We start from the raw sequence: 18,445 nt of genomic DNA, 5'->3' as shown, positions 1-18,445 counted from the left end.
GCAGGCTGATTCTCGACCACTGAGCCACCACGAAGCCCACACAAGGCCGGTTCTTAACCGCTGCACCACCAGGAACGTCCCTGTGTGTAGTGTTTGAAGCAAAGGGTTGAAACAGCCCCAAGGAGGTACCAAGCGCTGCTCGAGTGTCCCCAGCCATACCCGGTGTGCCAGGTCTGCTGGGGAGAAGCCCCCAGAGCAAAGAGGTGGACCAAGGGCTTCCCAGGTCACTTTATCCTTTTCTACTTTATTACTTCAAATTAACAACCACAATAAAGCTCAAAAAAGTCCAATATTTACACAGGAAAAAAGTACAAAATTCCCCCCAAAGTTCTTCAGTATTTTTTTTTTCAGTTTTTTAAATTACAAAGTAATAAAAAGCTTTGCTCTTTAATTAAAAAAAAGAAGAAAGAATAAAAGGGGAAACAGAGGTAAATAAATTAGGAAATACACACACGGAAAAAGAAAAAACAAACAAAAATAAAGTAAAAAAAGGGTTAACTAGGTGGGATGGATAAATCCAGTGCCCAGCCCTGAACCCCAGGCTCCTCCTGACAGAGACAGAACACTGGGAAGGGGAACCCAGGTGAGTGTCAGAACCAGGGAATTAATTCATAACCCAGGAGCCAGATGCTTTCTGGAAGTAGTCTCCACGGATTCTGTCCCTACACCAGGGGGACCATAGGCCGAGGACAGTCTCAGGGGTCGGTGGTGGCAAAGACTGTCTGTGCCCTTCTTGAGGGACATGGAGGTCACTGCCCAACTCCCATGTCCTTGTCAGGGGCATAAGAACAGAAAAATTGGCCTGGCAGGCGGGCAGGACACCTGCTGTCCTGGGAGACAGAGGTGAGATACAGACACACACGCCCACAAGGACTCTCAGCCCCACCGCCTCACCACCCCACTCCTCAAGGTCTCTGTGGGGAGGCAGAGAAGGGACTCTCACGCTCAAGGGGGCACTGGCAAAAGCCCAACACAGAAAGTTGGTGACCTTCATCTCAGGGTGGGGGGTGGGGACTGCACTCATCTCCTGAGGTCCCCAGCTCACGAACACCCAGCGGGACCTGCCTCTGACCAGCAGATCCATTCCTCCCAGTGCCTCGGGCCACCTCCCGAGGCCCTGTGAGGACCCGCTGCAGCTCCAGTGCAGAAATGTCCCTCCCAGCCAAGTCAGGTGGTGGCTGGGTGGGGCCGTGGCATTCGGTGAGTGTAGCCTGGTATCTGGGAGCCTCTGGCAGCCTGGAGGTTGTGGGCAGCGGGGAACGTGAAGGGACAGGATTCTCTGTGCTGAGGATATCCCATCTTCTTGCCATCGGCAAATTAAAAAAAAAAAAAAAGAAAAAAAAAATCGAAACAGAATCCATCGTTGGTTTTGTGCTGGGTTTTTTTCTTTTTGTTCTTTTGAGTGGTTTCTTTTCCCCATCTTTTTGTTTTTGTTTTTTTGTTTTTTTTTTTAAAGAAAATACAGTGAAGACACTAGAAAGGGGGAGAGAGAAGACAGATAAGGTGGGCATCTGCCCCGGTCACCCACCCGCCAGCCACCTTCTGCTCCGGTCTCCCTGGCCCCAAGGCTCCGAGTCAGTCCCTCTACAGCACACAGTGTGCTCAGCCGCTCAGTCACATCCGACTGTGACCCCATGGACTGCAGCCTGCCAGGCTCCTCCATCCATGGGGATTCTCCAGGCAAGAACACTGGAGTGGGTGGCCATACCCTCCTCGAGGATCTACCCAACGCAGGGATTGAACCCCAGGTCTCCCACACTGCAGGCGGATTCTTGACTGTCTGAGTCACAGTAGGTGCTCCATTTTCACAGAAAAGACACAGAATCACTTTCTGTCCTCTATTTCGGTGAACAGCCACTCCCTAGCTATACAAACACCCAACCCTGCCATGAACGGGGCTGGTTTCTGGGCATGAGGCTGACAAAGGTAAAGCCCGAATGCTGGCCCAAAGCTACCTGCGGAATACACGTCCACAAAGCAGGTCACACGCAGCTGGTGTGAGGTCAAGCCCATGAAATGTCAGCTGCTGCCAGCCACATGCATATTCCCCAGGGAGCTCAGACTACCCCTCCCCAACACACACACACACACACACACACACACACACACGCACACACACCCCCAAGTTAGTCCCTGCCACACCTGCCTTCCAGATGGGGCCCCAGTGAGCTGAGCTGTAACACCCCGCCTCAAAGCCTCATGCAACCACAGGTCCCATCAAGGCTCATACTGACCAGAGGGCGCCCCCCACCCTCCCAGCCCTGGGGCTGCGGAGGTCACCAAGGGCCTTCTCAGAGAACAGGTAAACTCCTGACTTCAAGGCTCTACTCTAAGTGGTTTGCATGAATGAAGCATAACTGCCCAGAGGCTGAGACCAGGGCTAAAGCCCTGGGGAGGGTCACAGGGTGGGCCCTTGGGTTCCGTCCCTGCTACCAACTTCCCAGAACAGTTAGGGCAGCATGGGGATGGAAAGCCGGCCCCACACAAAGAGAGGGCTTTCCGGCAGAAATTAGCTGGTGTGGGCCGGGCCTGCTCAGAGCACAACCAGGGGTTCTTCCAGGGACCATGGGGGTCCAGACCCGGCTGGGCTGCGACTGCAGCAGACGTCGACTCACCTAAGCAAATACTGGTCCGATGGGGGCTCCTCCTCACTTCCCAAGGTGGTCAAATGGCACGCTTGTCTGGGGGGAAGGGAGGCAGAAGGGTGGGAGGGGCTGAGCTGTTGGCAGGATAACTGGGCAAGTCTCTCCCCACTGCGGAGTTCTACCCCACCAGGCCTCTCATGCAAGGGAAGGAGTGGGTGTGTGATCTCAAGCACCCCAGATGTTCACATCTTGTAGACAAGCACGCTGCCCCGGGAGGCCCAGCAGCTGCTCAAGGCCGTGGGCTTCCCAGCTCTCAACCTGTCCTACTGGGGTGCCACCACCGCCTCTGGAGGCCCAGAGCGGCTCTCCCGCCCACCTCTGCCAGACCCCTTCCCCTGGGATCCTCCCTTCCCCACTTTGCTAGTCCACACACAGCCCCTCTGTGGGGGCCACCCGATGCGGTCCGACCACCCCTCCATCCTGTGCTGACTGGGGACAGCGGGGGCATGCTGATGGCAGGGACCACGAGCCCCTCCGCTGTGAGCTCCCTGCCACCCACCCGGGCTGGGGACCCTGGCAGAGGGCTGGGTCCTGACTCCCACCACCTTGCTGGGGCAGTGATGAGGCCCAGAAGGGGCTGGGGCAAGGGCAGCTCACCTGTGAGGCTGAAATCCGGGAGACCTCTTGCCGCCCAGTGAGGTCGGAGGACGAGACGTTGGCAGGCGCGCCCCTGTGTAGCCTCATGCTCACCTTCCTCTCTCTGTCGACCCGTGAGATCGCTCTGGGAGAAGTATTGCCTGGAAGGCAAGGCGGGGGGTCGGGGTGGGGGGAGGAGGGAGAGAGAAGCTGCCCTCAGCACCCAGGCCCCTGGTTGCCCTGCACCCCCCACCCTGGAGACCCCCGGCCGCTGCCCAAGGTGCCCGCTCACCAGCTTGCTGGATACGGGAGGCAGGGGTGGAAGCCACAGGCTCGGCTGCACTGCGGAGCCGGTTGGCAGCGGCCCCCGTGGGTGGGCCAGGGGGCAGGGCCCGGGTTGCCGACCCCCGGAGCTGCCCCATCCTCTCCTCTCGCTCGTGTTCTCGCCGCTCCCGGTCCACGTCCTCGGGGTTTCGGGCTGCACCCTGCGGGCATGAGATGAGAACCCTGGTCAACCCTGCGGGGTCGGGGTGCTCCGGGATCCGGCACTCCATCGGGGTCAGAGCAGGGGAGGCAGGCCAGGGAGTGTGTGTCTCAGAAACCCTCAGGTCCCACCGCCTCCCCACAAAGCAGGCAGCCCGAGAGACCCGGAGATGCCCCCTGATCACGCTGCACAGATAAAAAACAAAGCCACATGACTGCCCAGGAGAAAGCTCGACCTGGGGAGCAGAGGGAGGTCGCTCTGTCCTGGTCTCGTGGGGCCTGGAGTCAGAGCTGGGAGGACTGATGCCCCAGGACGGCCAACCAACCTAGGTTCCCCACCGCCCCCATGTACAGAGGGCCCTTGGCTCCCTGACGCTTCCAAACACAGCAGGGCAGGTGCTCAGAGGCCGAGAAAAGAGTTACAAGGCGAGCTGAAGGCAGGGCCAGGACTCAAACCAGGCCTCTTAGGGCCCAGTTAGGGGGATCTTTTCAAAGGGCTGCTCTTCCCCTGGGCCTGGCAATGGTTTCACAACTAAGAGGCCCAAGGGACCCACACAGATGCTGCCTTGCTTGGGATGGGAGCTGGAGAAGGCATGGACTAGATGCCCCATGGAAGAAAGAGGCCCAGCAGGCAGACGGGGACGGAAGAGGTGCGTGAGCCCCTGGGGGGCTCTGCCCTCTAGCCACTGCCACCCCCAATGCAGGAGAAAAGGAGAAAGGCCCAGAGAGAGGAGCGTGGCATGGGGGCGGCAGCGGCCGCGTTACCTAGTTGGTCCTGGGGTCGTCCACAGGGAAGGGCAGGGGGCTGGCATGAGGGGGGCCGCATCTGTGGAGGAGAGAGCTGCAGGCTGAGTTGGGAGGGCGGAGGCGGCCTGCTCATGGGCCACAGGCTCCTACAACCCTGTCTCTCCCGGAGAACCGGCCGAGAATGCCTGACTGTCCTTCAGAGATGGGGTGGGGGCTGGCTCTGGACTTAAAAGCAACTCCAGGAGCTAGCGGTGGGGGGATCAGAGGATCCTTGGATCCTACAGGAAGAACCAGGACCCAGAGAGGCCTTGGGAGGCCTGGGGCCGCACAGCTCAGGGCAGAGCTGGGCTATGTCCCAGTCTCCGCTCTCCGTGCTCCCAGAGGACTCGGGCAGAACATTCTAGAGATGTATGCTCTCCGTCCTCCCACCCTCAAGCCTGTCCAGGCAGGCCGGGAAGCACCAGGGCGATATCACCTGACCCCGGGTCCTCATCCTGGGCTCCCATCCACTCAGTTAACAGATGGGGAGAGAGAACGACTGAGCCAGAAGCAGGGCCAAACCTGTGACGAGAGCTGCCACGCCCACTCATTAAACATCCCTTGGGGAGGGGGCGCATCCACCCTGCAAGGCAGGTCTGTACTCACTCTCTGGTGGGGGGACACTGAGGCTCAGTGAAGTCAAGTGACTCCCCCAGAGGTGCCCAGCCCAGGGGCTGTGGCTGAGCAGAGGGCTGGAGCCCTCGCCCTCCACAGACTTGGGCCCACAGTGACCCTGCAGCAGGAGGAGCTGAGTCATTCATCCCATTTTCCATCCAACCTGAGTGATGCCTCAAGAAATGCACACCAGGGAGGTCTCTCGGCTTTTATTTGCCCACAAGAAGACACAAAAGGTCAACGTCCAAGTCACGTGAGCCTTCCCCCGTGTCGTGCAGACCCCTGTCCTTGGCAGTGTCAAGCTTCCACCTGGCTGGCTGGTTGGACTTCAGAATACAGTGGCTCTGTGCAGCATCCCAGGCTCCAGGTATCCAGGGACTCCGGGGCCCTGACGCTGAACAATACGGCGTGGCCCCTCCAAGGAGAGAAGTTCTCAGTCAAGGACAGGATCCTTTCCATCGAAGAGTTTGCAGCCCTCGGTGCCCAGCATGGTGTCTGGTCTGCTGGTAGGTGCTGGTGAAGGCTTCTTGTAGGCAGGACAGGAGGGGTGTTGTGGGAGGAGCTTAGCCTTGAGGTGAAAACGTGGAAGGTCCCCAGGGCGTGTCCACAGATACTTCCGCCAGGGGCAGCTGGAGGTGGTCAAGCTCACCATAGCGGTCATATCCAGTCCAATGGCCCTCAAGTCGGAGATCGGAGTGGGAGGTTGGCACCTCTGCTCAGCTTTTGCTTCCAGGGCCTGTCTCGATGGGAACTCCAGGAAGGGGTCAGGGTGCCAGCAAAGGGTGGAGAGTGCTTCCGCCTGGCTTGAGGTGAGATCTTGTAGGCTGGGTGGTCCCATGAGAGGCTCTATGAGGAGCCATCTGGAGCTGCAGGCGCCCCTGGACTTTCTGCGATGACGGATGTGTTAACATCCACCTTGACAGGTGTGGCAGCCACTAGCTGGCCACCTGTGGCTCCTGAGAACTTTAAATATGGCAAACGATCTGAGGAAGTACATTTTCAGCTTTAATTAACTTTAATGAAAAATTAGCCACATGTAGCCAGTGGCTACTACATTGGCGGGCATAGGCCCAGACTTTGCAAAATCCATTCTCGGAGCTGTACCGAGAGGAAGGGCCAAACTCGGCCCTGAACCAGACTCATGAATACCTCTGTACATAGATGAGAGGGTGGGCACAGTGACCTAAGCAGCACCCTGGGGTGAGAGCCGTGCTCCTAGCCAGAAGGTCTGCGGTGATGGCTGCCACTGCCCATCTCCCACCCTTGGGGCCCTCCAGCCTGTGGGACATTTTCATCCTCCGCCCAATCTCCGCCCCCCTCCTTAGGCCACTGTCTGAGAGTCAGAGAGAGCGCCGATCAGAGACCAAGCGCCGATCCCAGGGTCCTGGAGAACAAGGCCTCGTCCTGAGCATCCGGCAAAAGGGTGCCCGCCAAGAAAAGAGGCAGTCAGGAGGACATGCACTCCAGGTAGGGGCGTTTAATGAGTTCAGGTTCAATACAGAGGCTGCCGGCGGGGTCTGGCCAAGGCTGTTCCTGGGGTCCACTGCCACCAGGCCCTCCAGGGCAAGGAACATGGTGTCTCCTTCAGGCTCTGTTCATCAGGCAGCTGATTCGTCCCCAAGAATCTCACAGCAGGGCCTTCTCTGCACGCCCTCTCCACTCTACCCCCACCACGTCAAGGGGTGTCTCCTCGGGCCTGGCCCCGATGGGCTTGGGCACACCTGGTGATGTCAGAACTGGGGCCCCGCAGCCCAGACCACAGGCCAGTAGTTTTGGGGGGGCAGCTCCTCCACCTCCTCCACGGGCCTATGTGGAGGGTCCTGGGTGCCCAGGGGCGCCGGGCACCTGGAAGGGACAGAGAGAGCACAGCAGAGGCTCAGCCTCTTGGGCTCCCCCACCCCGCCAAGCGGTAAGTCTCGGAGAAGTCAGATCCTGGAGGCGCTTACCAGTACACAGGTGGGTTCGCCGGCCCAGCACAGGGACAGGGGCGGGGGCTGGGCAGTGCAACAGCTTCGCTGTCGCGGGGCTGAGCCTGGCTCGAGGAAGCCCCCTTCTCCAGAAGAGACGTGAAACAAGACACAGGATGTCACAGATTCCGGAGTCCCAGGCCCAGTGGACGAACACTTCTCCCCACCCCACCCCCACGACTCTTAAGAGAGAGAGAGAAAAGAGAGGTGCCTAGCAAGACCCAGGGTGCCACAACCAGGGAGAAGGAAGCCACAATGAAGGGGTCCAGGCTGGCCAAGGGGGACTCAGCGAAGGCCGCCAGCTGGCACGTGCAGGACACCAAGAGCAAGACGCTGCAGGCCAGGATCAAGACAGTGGGGGGGCCCACCAGTGCCATCTGGGCCCCGCTCACCCAGGTGTCCAGGACGGACGGGAGGCCCAGGTGGGCCCTCTTGGGTCCGCTGGGAGGCGGCGCCCCACCTGGGCCCCGCTGACCGCGGCAGCACAGGCTGTCCGCACGGATGAGGCTGGAGTGGGGGTCACGTGCGCCGTCCAGCTCGTAGCTCCCTGCTTCCGGGAGCCCCGCCCACCACAGGGTCACGCTGGCCTTCCCGGTCCAGTCCCCCATGCCCGCCTCGGCCTTCAGGAGACTCACGAATTTGAGCATGTTCCAGTCGAAGACGTAGTCGTAGGAGAAGCCCTGCCGGTGGAAGAGGTTGCGGAAGAGCTGGCGCAGGTAGGAGTAGTCGGGCTTGTCGTCGAACCGCAGCGAACGGCAGAAGTTGAGGTATGTGGAGAACTCGGCTGGTGCGGGGGGCAGGGGGACAGAGGGTGCTGTCGTGAGGCCTGCGCTCCCAGGGCCCCCCAGACGGCACTGTCCTACCCAGCCCCCGCCCCTACAGATGCTCCGGACCTATGAGAGGTCAAGATGACGTCCTCTCTACCACGATCCGTGAGCCCCAAAGACAGTCAAGAACCCGATGGAAATTCTAAGCCACAGGAGAAAAACTTGGGTTTCTTCCTCTGAAAATCAGAGGCGAGAGAGGGCCCTTGTGAGACGACAGAACACACATACACACACACAGGTTCCTCTCCCGGGGCTCCTAAGGCCCGCGTAATTTCCTAAGTGGTGAGAGCGCAAGGAGCATCCTGTCCAGACCTCAATGGAGGAGACTCCAGGTGGCTCCCGGATGGCAGCAGGTCAGCAGAAAGACCAAGCCATGATCAGAAGCTTGGAACTCCCGGGGCCCACCCCTACCCGCTTCCCTAGAGAAGGGAGCGGGGCTGGGAACGGAGTTCATGGTCACCATGCCGATGGGATGAAGCCTCCATAAATATCGAAACAGCATGGGCTCTGGAGGGCTTCCTGGTTGGTGACCACATCCCCAACTCCACTCAAGAGAGAAGCTCCTGCATTCAGGACCCTCTCAGACCTCACTCTACATGTCTCTCTTCAACTGGCTGCTTGTTGGTATCCTTTATCACATTCTTTCATAAACTGGTTAAAACGTATTTCCCTGACTTTGGTGACCCAAATTAATCGAATCCAAAGAGGGAAACCTCAGATTTATAGCCAATTGATCAGGAGCACAGGTAGCAACCTGGACTCGTGATTGGCATCTGAAGTGTGGCAGTAACAGCCTCATAGGATTGAGCCCTTAACTGCAGGGTCTAACGCTTCCTCCAGGGAGGTAGTGTCGGAAGTGAGTTAAAATGTAGGACACCCAGCTGGTGTCAAGGAAGGTCCAGTGTTGGTCTCGACACTCAGCCCTTGCGAGGAGAGGCAGGAGTGTGGGCTGAGGACAACAACAGAGCTATGAGTGACGGATGTTGTGGTGCCGGGCAGTGGGGGCCCAATACGGGCTCTGTGCGGCCTCGCTGGGCCCTCAGAAGGGGCCTTGGGGACCGCAGGCTAAGCACTCTGCCCCAGCGGGCTACTCACAGGGGTAGCCTTTGCAGAGGACCTCGATGGGCGTTGACATCTTCTTCTCGCTGATCCGCTCGTACTTCTGGCGCTTGGTGGCCGCTTTGAGGCCCTGCCAGGGCAGGGAGCCCAGGTTGAAGTACATGAGAACGTAGCCCAGACTCTCCAGGTCGTCTCGACGGCTTTGCTCTGCAGAGTCAAGGACAAGGTGAGGGGCAGGGTCCGCCTGGGCTCCTGGCTGAGGGGGCCAGGACCCCTTTCTCCAGGACCTGCTCTTTGATTGGGGTGAACAGCCCTCCCTGTGCACTCAGCACGAGCCCACCCCACCCCACCACATGCTGGCTTGCTGCACTATTACCCCTCCTACAGAGCAGGGGCCTGAGGCTGGGCTTTGCTCACTCAACCTAGGCCTAGTGTCTCCAGCTCAGGCTCTCATTCATTTAGCCCCTATGCAGTAGGCACCCCGGGGCCTCCCTGCCCAGCCCACCCTGCGGATCAGGCACAAGCAGTGGCATCAGACAGGGCTGGGTCAGACCTGACGTCAGCGCCTGCTAAGCGGCACGACCTTAAGTGCCTGTGTCTCACGGTGAGCCTGCAATTCCCAGCTGTAAAAATGGGGACACGTCCCCGCCCACCAAGGCTGCTGTGGGGATGACTGAGGCATGAGATAAAGAGTGCTTCTTGCGAAGGAGAAGACCTGCCTGTGTGACCAGCCCAGGAATAAACCCAGGCTGCAGAAGGAAGCCAAGGTCCCGGCAGGCAGCCCATAGGTACCCTCTGCTCCCAGGCCTTGCGCACTCACCGATGCCCAGGTGGGTGTTGATGGAGGCGTAGCGGGCAGTGCCAGTCAAGTTCTTGTTTTCCCGGTAGGGGATGTGCTGGTGGGTGCGGGCGTCCCGGTACTTCTTGGCCAGGCCGAAGTCAATGATGTACACCAAGTTGCCCTTTTTCCCCAGCCCCATGAGGAAGTTGTCAGGCTTGACGTCCCGGTGGATGAAGTTCTTGGAGTGGATGTACTCAATGCGGCTGATCTGGGAGAGGGGAGAGCGAGTCACTCAGCAAGTGCTAAGGCAGGGGGAGCAGGCCTCGCCAGATGCTCGGAGCCAGGCCTGGACTGGGGGCTGGGGCCCTACAAATGGAAAACACATGCGTGGTCCCTGCCAATGGATGGGGACCCCTGCCACGAGCAAGGGAGTAAGATCAGTCTGCAGCCACCATGTATGATGATTTCAAAGGGGCTGGTCAGGGAAGGCTTCCTGGAGGAAGCGACAGTAGAAAGAAACTCTGATGGAGGGGTTCGTCAGGTTTGCTGTGACACAGGAAAGAAAGCAAGGCAGGAAAGTGAATGGCAAGCTCTAGAAAGGAAGCCCAGAAAGGCATTCAGGCCTCATCTGCCTAGCCCTACACCCTCTGGGTACAGAAGAGGCCCTCAAGGAACCAGAGAGGCATTTCAGAGGTTGTTCTGCCAACCAGACCGGGGAGAACAGGAGCACATGGAACCCTAAACTTGGTAGGTAGGGGTGACAGAGATGAAGCACACAGGCAGGATTTAACCCCTGGCTTCTGGAGGATACCAAAGTCAGGGAGACACAGAGGACCTTCCTTTCAACAACGTGTTAGAAACACATGTTAATAAATATGCACACAATCTGTCTTCTGGCACGTTGGCCCCCTCCCTGGGCCTCAAGCTTCTGAATATTTCCTAAACTCAAAAAACCTAGACTTTTTTGAGTTTCACGTCCTGTGAGAATCTGACAACCCTCTCTGCACACACACATTTAGCCTAAAATTGGAGGATGTCTGCGGACTTTCTGCAGGGCAGACACAGACACAGACCCTGGGGAACAAGATCTCCACGTTCCATTCCAGGGCCAGGATTTTTTTTTTTTTTTTTTTGCTGTGCCATGCAGTATTGTGGGATCTTCGTTCCCTGACCCGGGATTGAACCTGTGCCTCCTGCGTTGAAAGCAGTCTTAACCACTAGACCACCAGGAAAGTCCCCCAGGGCCAGGATCCTGTGCTTTACTTTTTTTTTTTTCCTCCCTTGAATTTATAAAAGGATTGAGGACGCAAGAAATGTTCGTCCATGGGCACTGGGGCCAGGGGGTGTCCCAGGTGACCCCACAAAGGGGAGCCACTCCTGAGGAGACAAGGCCCAGCAGCTCACCTATGGCCACTGCATGGGAACAGGCCTAAGGTCTGGGTGACCGCAGGCTTTACAGTCACCCAAGGGCAGAGTCCCAGGCCTTCCGTGGGAGCCCAGCTGAGCAGATCTGGAGCGGAAACTGGCAGTCTATGTTTTAATACCCACCCCCCAGCCATGGCTGATGGTCAAGGTCCCGTGGTCCCAGTCCCAGGTCGCTGTCACTGCTTCCTGCTCCAGCATCCTCCAGCAGGGTACCCAGTGGCCCCCGGCCTGAGGGAGGACTTGGGGGACTCACCATCTGGTCGGCCAGGAGCAGCACAGTCTTGAGGCTGAACTTGCGGGAGCAGAAGTTGAAGAGGTCCTCGAGGCTGGGCCCCAGCAGCTCCATGACCATCACGTTGTAGTCCCCCTCAGCCCCGCACCACTTGATGGATGGGATCCCCACTGTGTGGAGGCAGGGCAGTCAGGCGCCGTCACTCCCCAGCCCACCGGTCCCTGGACCCCTCCCCATGCAAGTGCGCAAGGCACAGGTGCAGAGCTCCCACCCCCACACCCACCGCCCCTCCGGCCCTCACCTCCCCCCTGCATCATCTTGTAGAATTTGCTCTCGATGTGCAGCTGGGGGTGCTTCGTCTTCACACACTCCAGCTTGATGGCGACTTCTTCACCAGAGGCGATATTGGCACCTGTAAGGGCAGAGGGACCCGGGTCACACTCAGCTGGCCAGGCAGCCCCAGGCCAGGACCACTCCATGTCTGCCCCTGAGCAGCTCAGTGTCCCTTGGGAAGAGGCTGGAAAGGTGGCGGAGACCCCAGGCTGTATCCAGGGGAAGCAGAGGGACTGAGGAGCACAGAGCAGGCCCCTGACCCAGCCTGGGCAGGAAGGGAGAACCAGAACTGCAGCACGTGCTGGTGGAAGGAGGGAAGGGCTGCGGACCATGCAGAGAACTGGAGGCTGGGGCAGCAGGCAACCAGATGGGAGGGGGTCAGGGCAGGGCCAAAAAACATTCCCAGACCACTCAAGGGAGCTGTGTCCTGCAGAGTGGAGCCACTGAGGACTCCCTGGAGAGAAGCGCCGTCAGTGGGGCATGGAGCCGAGGAGGGGAACAGGCAGAGGCGCAGGGCCGTCTCGAGAAAGATCCCAACCCAAGCTGTGCCGGGCCTCAGCTTCCCCAGCTGCAGCCACGGGCAGGCTGAGCTGGAGGGCTGGGGGCTAAGCTGAGAGGCCGGCTCCTGCTGGGGGCCAAGGGGGACTAGAGCTGCCATCTCTAAACGGTGTAGTCTCAGCACAGAGACAACACAGAAAGTCCGGAGGAGGAGACAGCCACTGGAAGAAGGGAGGGCAGGATAAAGCCAGGACCTCAAACCAGGGATGCCCGAGATGGGGCTCCACAACAAACATGCCTGGAAAAGCTGGCAATCTGAGGAAAGACAACACAGCTCATGCCACGCACCACAAGTCCCAAGTAGAGCAGAAGATCACACGGGAGAAAAAAGACTGGAGTGTAAGTTGGCTCAACCACTTTGGAGGCCAGATTGGTCTCTGTCTGGTAAAGCTGAACACACACAGACCCTCGGCCAAACCAGGCCACTCCCAAGGGTACACCTTCAGAAACGTGACTGCCGGGAGGCCAAGCAAGGACCTTTGCGCAGCAGCAAAGGACCACAACGTCCAGCGCCAGAAATCAGCCACGAGGTGGGGCAGGCGCCCAGGGACGCCCCAGGCAGGGGGAGCCAGCACGACGGCTGCGGGGGTGGCTCTCTGCACCCGAACCCTCCCTTAGCAGAGGGCAAGGAGCAGCACCGCTGACAAAGGCCAGAAGGTGGAGACACCCGAGAGCCCATCAGTGCAGGCGTGGACCGCCACTCTGCCTGTCCCTAAAAACGAACAGGGGACCGACACAGGCTGCGACGCTGACGAACCTCACAAACACGGTGCACGGTGGATCAGCCACACTCCAGAGCGCAAACACTGTCTGATTCCAGTATATGAAATGCCCAGAACAGGGGAACCCACGGAGACAAAGGTTAGACTGGTGGCTGCCAGGGACTGGGGGCAGGGGGAAGTAGGACAGGCCACAGGGCAGGCTACCCTGCTTAACAGGTGCAGGGTTTTCTTCTGGGTGATGAAAATGTTTTGGAACTAGACAGGGATGGTGGTCATACACACTGGGATTGTACTAGAGTCAGTGAAGCTGCTTAGTCCTGTCCGACTGCGATCCCATGGACTGTAGCCTACCAAGCTCCGCCATCCATGGAATTTTCCAGGCAAGAGTACTGGAGTGGGATGCCATTTCCTTCTCCAGGGGATCTTCCCGACCCAGGGATCGAACCCAGGTCTCCTGCATTGCAGGCAGACGCTTTACCATCTGAGCCACCAGGGAAGCCCCTGAGATTGTACTGCTGCTGCTGCTAAGTCACTTCAGTCGTGTCCGATTCTGTGCGACCCCATAGACGGCAGCCCAGTGCGACCCCATAGACGGCAGCCCACCAGGCTCCCCCGTCCCTGGGATTCTCCAGGCAAGAATACTGCCTGGAGTGCCATCTCCAGGTTGCCATTTCCTTCTCCAATGCATGAAAGTGAAAAGTGAAAGTGAAGTTGCTCAGTCCTATCAGACAATGGTATACTTTTTAAATGGTTAATTGTATGTCATGTGAATTTCACCTCAGTTTCAGGGGGAAAAAAAAAAAAGGAAAGAAGAGACAGAAGGATGCAAGCACAATCCTGACTGTCTCAATTTCAAAACATTCCATGCCGAAATATATATAGTTTAGGGATATAAACATGCGATAGAACTCTTCAACAAAAGGGAATAACTTAAAATGTAAGATTCAGACAGTCCTTACCTCTGTTTGGGGGAAGCAAAGGGCAGGATGGGGTGTGGTTACCTCTGTGTGGGGGAAGCAGATGGCAGGATGGGGTGGGTTACTAGGGGTCTTCAGGGTGACAGCTGTCTTCCTCCAACTAGTGGTGAGAAGAGTGCCTTAAACCGTGCACATGTTTTATACATTTAATTTAAAAAATAAAACAATGAGATGTTACAGGAAGGGAGCATTGCTTTTAATTTGGGGATAGGTAAGGCTTCCCAAAGAAAGGCAATGCCAAAGAATGTTCAAACTACTGCACAATTGCACTCATCTCACACGCTAGCAAAGTAATGCTCAATATTCTCCAAGCCAGGCTTCAACAGTATGTGAACCAAGAACTTCCAGATGTTCAAGCTGGATTTAGAAAAGGCAGAGGAACCAGAGATCAAATAGCCAACATCTGCTGGATCATCAAAAAAGCAAGAGAATTTCAGAAAAACATCTACTTCTGCTTTATTGACCACGCCAACGCCTTTGACTGTGTGGATCACAACAAACTGTGGGAAATTCTTCTAGAGATGGGAATAGCAGACCATATGACCTGTCTCCTGAGAAATCTGTATGCAGGTCAAGAAGCAACAGTTAAAAGTGTACATGGAACAACAGACTGGTTCCAAATCGGGAAAAGAGTATGTCAAGACTGTATACTGTAACCCTGCCTATTTAACTTATGTGCAGAGTACATTATGAGAAATGCCGGGCTGGATGAAGCACAAGAAGGAATCAAGATTGCCAGGAGAAATATCAGTAACTTCAGACATGCAGATGACACGACCCTTATGGCAGAAAGCGAAGAACTAAAGAGCCTCTTGATGAAAGTGAAAGAGGAGAGTGAAAAAGTTGGGTTAAAACTCAACATTCAGAAAACTAAGATCATAGCATCTGGTCCCATCACTTCATGGCAAATAGATAGGGAGACAATGGTTGGGCCCCAAAATCACTGCAGATGGTGACTGCAGCCATGAAATTAAGACACTTGCTCCTTGGAAGAAAAGCTATGACCAACCTGACAACATATTAAAAAGCAGAGACATTATTTTGCCAACAAAGGTCGGTCTAGTCAAAGCTATGATTTTTCCAGTAGTCATGTATGGATGTGAGAGTTGGACTATAAAGAAAGCTGAGTGCCGAAGAATTGATGCTTTTGACCTGTGGTGTTGGAGAAGACTCTTGAGAGTCCCTTGGACTGCAAGGAGATCCAACCAGTTCATCCTAAGGGAAATCAGTCCTGAATTTTCTTTGGAAAGACTGATGCTGAAGCTGAAACTCCAATACTTTGGCCACCTGATGTGAAGAACTGACGCTTTTGAAAAGACACTGATGCTGGGAAAGACTGAAGGCAGGAGAAGGGGATGACAAAGGATGAGATGGTTGGATGGCATCACCAACTCGATGGACGTGAGTTGAGTATGCTCTGGGAGTTGGTGATGGACAGGGAAGCCTGGTGTGCTGCAGTCCATGGGGTCGCAAAGAGTCGGATACGACTGAGCTTCTGAACTGAACTGAAAGGTTTTTTACCCCTGACTTAAAATCCAGAAGCCATAAAAAAAAAGTCTCCCTCCCCTCCAAAAGAGCAATCCCTTCTGCATGGCAAAAACACCAGAAACAAACTCCAAAGACTTACAGTACATACTCGTAACTTTTATCAATGGCAAAGAACTAATATCACACTTATACTGAGCGTCTACAAATCAGCAGGAAAGAGACCAACAACTCCACAGAAAATAGGCTGAAGGAGTCAAACACACACTTCACAGAGAAAGAAATTATTAGTGTAAAAATGGCTTACTTATGAAGACACCCAACCTCCTGTAAGAGAAAATATAAGTTAATATTATCCTGAAAGACCAAGTCCATGTAAGCTGGCCTACAATGCAGGGGCAGGGGGCTCCCCTCCCCAGCGGGCAGGCTCCATATGAACTGTGGGCAGGGGGCTCCCCTCCCTAGCAGGCAGGCCCCATATGAACTGGGGAAGCAGGCTGCAGGGCCGCCTGGCTCCCTCCGGCTTCCACTTTAAACTGGGAGTTTAGTCGACACAGGCACACACAGGGCAAAACAGGCCTGGATGAAGGCTGTGGGCTGTTTGCAATAGTAAAAGCTTGGAAACAACCCAAATGTCCAGCGCGGGCCCTGGTTAAATAAAGAAAGGCCCATCCATAAAGCGGAACACAATGGAGAAAGAATGAGGAAGCTCTCTCGGTGCAGAAGTGGAAAGATCTCAAAGATATAGGAAGTGAAAAGGCGAAGTACAGAACAGTATGTATTCTATGCTCGAGGACACAGTATGTATCTGTGTTTGGTTGTATCTACATAAAGAAACACTGAAAAGAAACACGAGAAACCCACAAGGCTGGAGCAGGGCAGGGGAGGGAAAGGACATTTCTCTGATACTAAGTTATATGTTGCCCTTGTTTTTTTTCAAAACCTTTGTTAAAATTCACATACTTTGAAGTGTACGATTCAGTGGGGTTTTTTTTGGTACATTCACAAGGTTATGCAACGAGACCACAATCAATTTTAGAATACTTTCACCATCCTCAAAACACCTTTAGAATACTTTCACCATCCTCAAAACACCCGTATCTCTTAGTAGTTACTCCCCACCTCCCCCAGCAACCCCCCCAATCTAGGCACCCACGGAGCCACTTTCTGTCTCTATGGATATGCCTACTCCTGCCACTTCATACAGATGGAATCATACAATATGTGATCTTTTGTAACTGGCTTCTTTCCCTTAGTATGCTTTTGTATTTTGGACTTTGGTTGTGTGTATTTTCATTTCTGAATCATACAAAATTAAAATTAAAAAAATAAAGCAGATCCCCAAATTCAGTGCACAATGGGAGGAGAGAAAGTGCTTTGCAAACTCTAAGGTGCTTTTGAAACATCAACACTCATCACTGGGGAAAGCCTCGCGTGTTTCTGGGGGCACAGTAAGGATGCAGGCGGCGGGGGCTGGGGCTCACTGCAGTCCACCAGCCTAGCAGTGGCAGGAAAGGCTGCAAAGGCTCCTGCAGTGTGAGCAGGACCGGGCCAGAGTGGTCATAGCACGTGCAAAGGCCCGACGGGTGGGGTGCAGTGAGCTCTGGGTGGTTCTGGTGCAGCTAGCTGGTGCTCGAGGGGGCCGAAGCAGACAGTGGAAGAGGTGAGCGGGGAGGAGATGGGAAGGGTCTCAAGTGCCACAATCCTAGGCATCAGCCTGAGCCTCTGGGGACCAGGCCTGGCTGCCTTATTACGGGGCCCTGTGATTCTGTGGTGGGGCCGTCCTGCACACTGCAGGGTATTCTCCAGCATTCCCGACTCTACCCACCAGCTGCCAGCAGTCCCCCAACCCTGAGCCAAAACAACCAAAACTGATGTCCCCCGTGTGACAAAATCTGGCAGTCCCACGTCTTGTTGGGACCACTGGTGTATCAGGAAGGACAGGAGAGAACTTGAAGTTGGTGGGGATCTGCACAGAGGCTGCTGCAACTGTCCAGACGACGGTGGCCCCGCTCAGGCAGGGGGCAGGGACTGGGCGATGCAGGGCCTTCAGCACTTATGATTCAGCAGATTGTGCGGAGAGCAGAGGTGCAGGGGGAAGGCCCCTCCCCGAGATGGGGGGGTGGGGCGGTGAAGGGGAGGGGCCTTTGGGCCCTGTGGGCTCTTACACACCGTCCTGCAAGTACTATTGCCTTTATCTCTATTTGACATGTGTGGAAACTGAGACACCAAAGGTCAATCAATGAGCAAACGCTGCACAGCATCCCTGAGCAGGGACCTAAGATGTTAGGCAAAAGCGTCTGACTCCCACTGCTGCCAAGCTGCCTCCGGGTCCCACCAGCCCCACCAGATCCCCGCACTGCCCCTGAACTCTTACCAGGAAGTCGCAAGTCCTCTCTCTGACCTCCCTTACTTCTCACAGCTGTGGACCTGAGGCTCAGACAGGTTAAGTAACTGGCCTGAGGTCACACAGAACCGGCTGGGGCAGAGCCAGGATCTGAAACTTCATCTCTGGAGCTGCTGCTTTTTTCTCGATTTCAATTCCCTAGCATCTCATTCATCACTCAACAGACACACACTGAGCCCTGAGCCGGCCCCGCCTTGGAGGAGCTCAGCTCACCTTCTGTGGCAATGACAATGGATAACTTTGACTAGGCACAAAGTGCCAGGCAAGGGCAGCAGAGGGGGCCCCTCGGTTGGACACAGCAGTTCTGCAGGGAGGTGGGGCAGGGATGAAACACTCTGGAAAACAAATTTGGACACAGAGAAGGGCTTGGCCCTGGCTAGCCCTTGAGGGTCTGGGACCTTGGCAAGTTCTAGATGGGGAGGAGGATGACCAACCTCACATGGGGGCTCCCTCAGACACTGGCATAATCAGGGACCTGGCTGGACGGAAGGTGGGGATGAAGCACCCCCCACAATCACCCACTGCGGCGCGCCATCCCCTCCCCATTTAGAACTGAGGCCCAGAGAC

General features: G+C 56.1%; 1 protein-coding gene across 13 annotated transcripts in view; it reads right to left on the bottom strand.

The window, feature by feature from the left end:
• Positions 1-224: 224 nt before the first annotated feature.
• Positions 225-18,445, bottom strand: part of LOC102406115 (casein kinase I) — a 37,093-nt gene continuing 18,872 nt past the window's right edge. For 4 of the 13 annotated variants that reach the window (XM_006071334.4, XM_044940867.2, XM_025282858.3 and 1 more), the window contains exons 3-7: positions 11,698-11,808; positions 11,418-11,566; positions 9,779-10,007; positions 8,995-9,165; positions 7,165-7,856 (exon numbers count right to left, since the gene is read on the bottom strand). In XM_006071334.4, the coding sequence (XP_006071396.3) occupies positions 7,192-7,856; positions 8,995-9,165; positions 9,779-10,007; positions 11,418-11,566; positions 11,698-11,808 (1,325 nt within the window). In that variant the 3' untranslated portion in view covers positions 7,165-7,191. The other 9 variants (XM_025282860.3, XM_025282862.3, XM_025282861.3 and 6 more) reach the window with 9 other exon arrangements.

The sequence above is a fragment of the Bubalus bubalis genome, chromosome 4 (assembly GCF_019923935.1).
Source record: "Bubalus bubalis isolate 160015118507 breed Murrah chromosome 4, NDDB_SH_1, whole genome shotgun sequence".
Lineage (NCBI taxonomy): Eukaryota > Metazoa > Chordata > Mammalia > Artiodactyla > Bovidae > Bubalus > Bubalus bubalis.
Note: the sequence above shows the minus strand (reverse complement) of the source record. Positions and strands in the feature narration are given on the sequence as shown.